This window comes from Plectropomus leopardus, unplaced genomic scaffold (assembly GCF_008729295.1).
Source record: "Plectropomus leopardus isolate mb unplaced genomic scaffold, YSFRI_Pleo_2.0 unplaced_scaffold4533, whole genome shotgun sequence".
In the NCBI taxonomy this organism is placed as follows: domain Eukaryota; kingdom Metazoa; phylum Chordata; class Actinopteri; order Perciformes; family Serranidae; genus Plectropomus; species Plectropomus leopardus.
The window spans coordinates 1-1,639 of NW_024649704.1; the positions used below are offsets into that span (position 1 = coordinate 1).

Consider the following 1,639-nt stretch of genomic DNA (forward strand, 5'->3'; position numbering starts at 1 on the left):
CAGAGTTACAGACAGAGTTTCAGAGTTACAGACAGAGTTTCAGAGTTACAGAGTTTCAGAGTTTCTGGCGCTCAGAGAGGATTTTCTGTTGTTGGCAGCAGCTTCAGAGTTGATGTGAAAGCATGAAGTGATTTTTTGTCTCAGCTGGAGGGAAACACACGAGACCGAGTCTGTTCAGTTTCTACTGACCGTCTGAAAACCTGCAGATTACAGACAGGGCTACAGACAGAGCTACAGACAGGGCTACAGACAGAGCTACAGACAGGGCTACAGACAGGGCTACAGACAGGGTGACAGAGCTACAGACAGAGCTACTGACAGAGCTACAGACAGAGCTACTGACAGAGTGACAGACAGAGCTACTGACAGAGTGACAGACAGAGCTACTGACAGAGTGACAGACAGAGCTACTGACAGAGTGACAGACAGAGCTACTGACAGAGCTACAGACAGAGTGACAGACAGGGCTACAGACAGGGTGACAGACAGACAGAGCTACTGGGTGACAGACAGAGCTACTGACAGAGCTACAGTCAGAGTGACAGACAGAGCTACTGACAGAGCTACAGACAGAGCTACTGACAGAGTGACAGACAGAGCGTCAGACAGAGCGACAGACAGAGCTACAGACAGAGCTACTGACAGAGCGACAGACAGAGCTACTGACAGAGCGACAGACAGAGTTACAGACAGAGCTACTGACAGAGCTACAGACAGAGTTACAGACAGAGCTACTGACAGAGCTACAGACAGAGTGACAGACAGAGCTACTGACAGAGCTACAGACAGAGTGACAGACAGAGCTACTGACAGAGCTACTGACAGAGTGACAGACAGAGCTACTGACAGAGGTAGAGACAGACAGGTGTGGTGGTGCAGACAGACAGGCAGGCAGGCAGGTCTACAGGTGTGCAGGTGCAGTACCGGTCTTGCAGGGTCCCCTCTCGGTGGTCCGGAGCTCGGGTCTGGAGAAGGCGGTCTCTCTGAACTGACACACGTTCATGTATGTGACTCCGTCAGACCCGCACACCGGGTCCTGCTCCTCACACACGCACACCTCCTCCTCCTCTTCCTCCTCCTCTCCTGCTCCTCCCGCGGGCCGCGGGTCCGCCTGACACCGCAACCCGGTCCCGCAGAGCCCGTAGAAGACGCTGCTGTCCCCCGGGTCGCAGGCCTGACCCTCCAGGTTCCCGCACTCGTCACAGCAACCGCAAGCGTCCCGCACCAGGCCGGCCCGGCAGCCCCGGGTCTCCGGGCATAGCTCTGGCTCACACGGCCCGCAGCCCGGGGCCCCGCCCGTCCCGTTCCCGCCGCCGCCCGGAGCCTCCAGCTGCAGCGGCGAAACGGCGCTGAGGCCGGGCAGCTGCTGGGGGAAGGCCCGGCATGTGTGGAGGGTCAGACAGAGACCCAGGAGGACCAGTCCGCTCAGACCCGGCATTTTAAACTCCGACACCGGGACCAGGACCGGACGGGGGTGCACACCGGAGCGGGCCGGTTCTTGCCCCGGTTCAACAAAACAATCAGAAACCAAACCGAAACTCTGACCGACTAAAACCGACTCTCACATTCCTCTGAGACCACAAAACACACCGGAGACAAACGCCGGAGAGACAAACGCCGGAGAGACAAACGCCGGAGA

General features: G+C 57.5%; 1 protein-coding gene across 1 annotated transcript; it reads right to left on the minus strand.

Annotated features, from left to right (window-relative positions):
- Positions 1-901: 901 nt before the first annotated feature.
- LOC121939325 (kazal-type serine protease inhibitor domain-containing protein 1-like) lies at positions 902-1,633 on the minus strand. Its single transcript, XM_042482368.1, has one exon. The coding sequence runs from the start codon at positions 1,436-1,438 to the stop codon at positions 902-904; it is 537 nt and encodes a 178-aa protein (XP_042338302.1). The 5' UTR covers positions 1,439-1,633.
- Positions 1,634-1,639: the final 6 nt, after the last annotated feature.

Bases quoted from the DNA above. Each gene is read 5' to 3' on its own strand.
- LOC121939325 (XM_042482368.1), bottom strand. From the start codon at position 1,438: ATGCCGGGTCTGAGCGGACTGGTCCTCCTGGGTCTCTGTCTGACCCTC.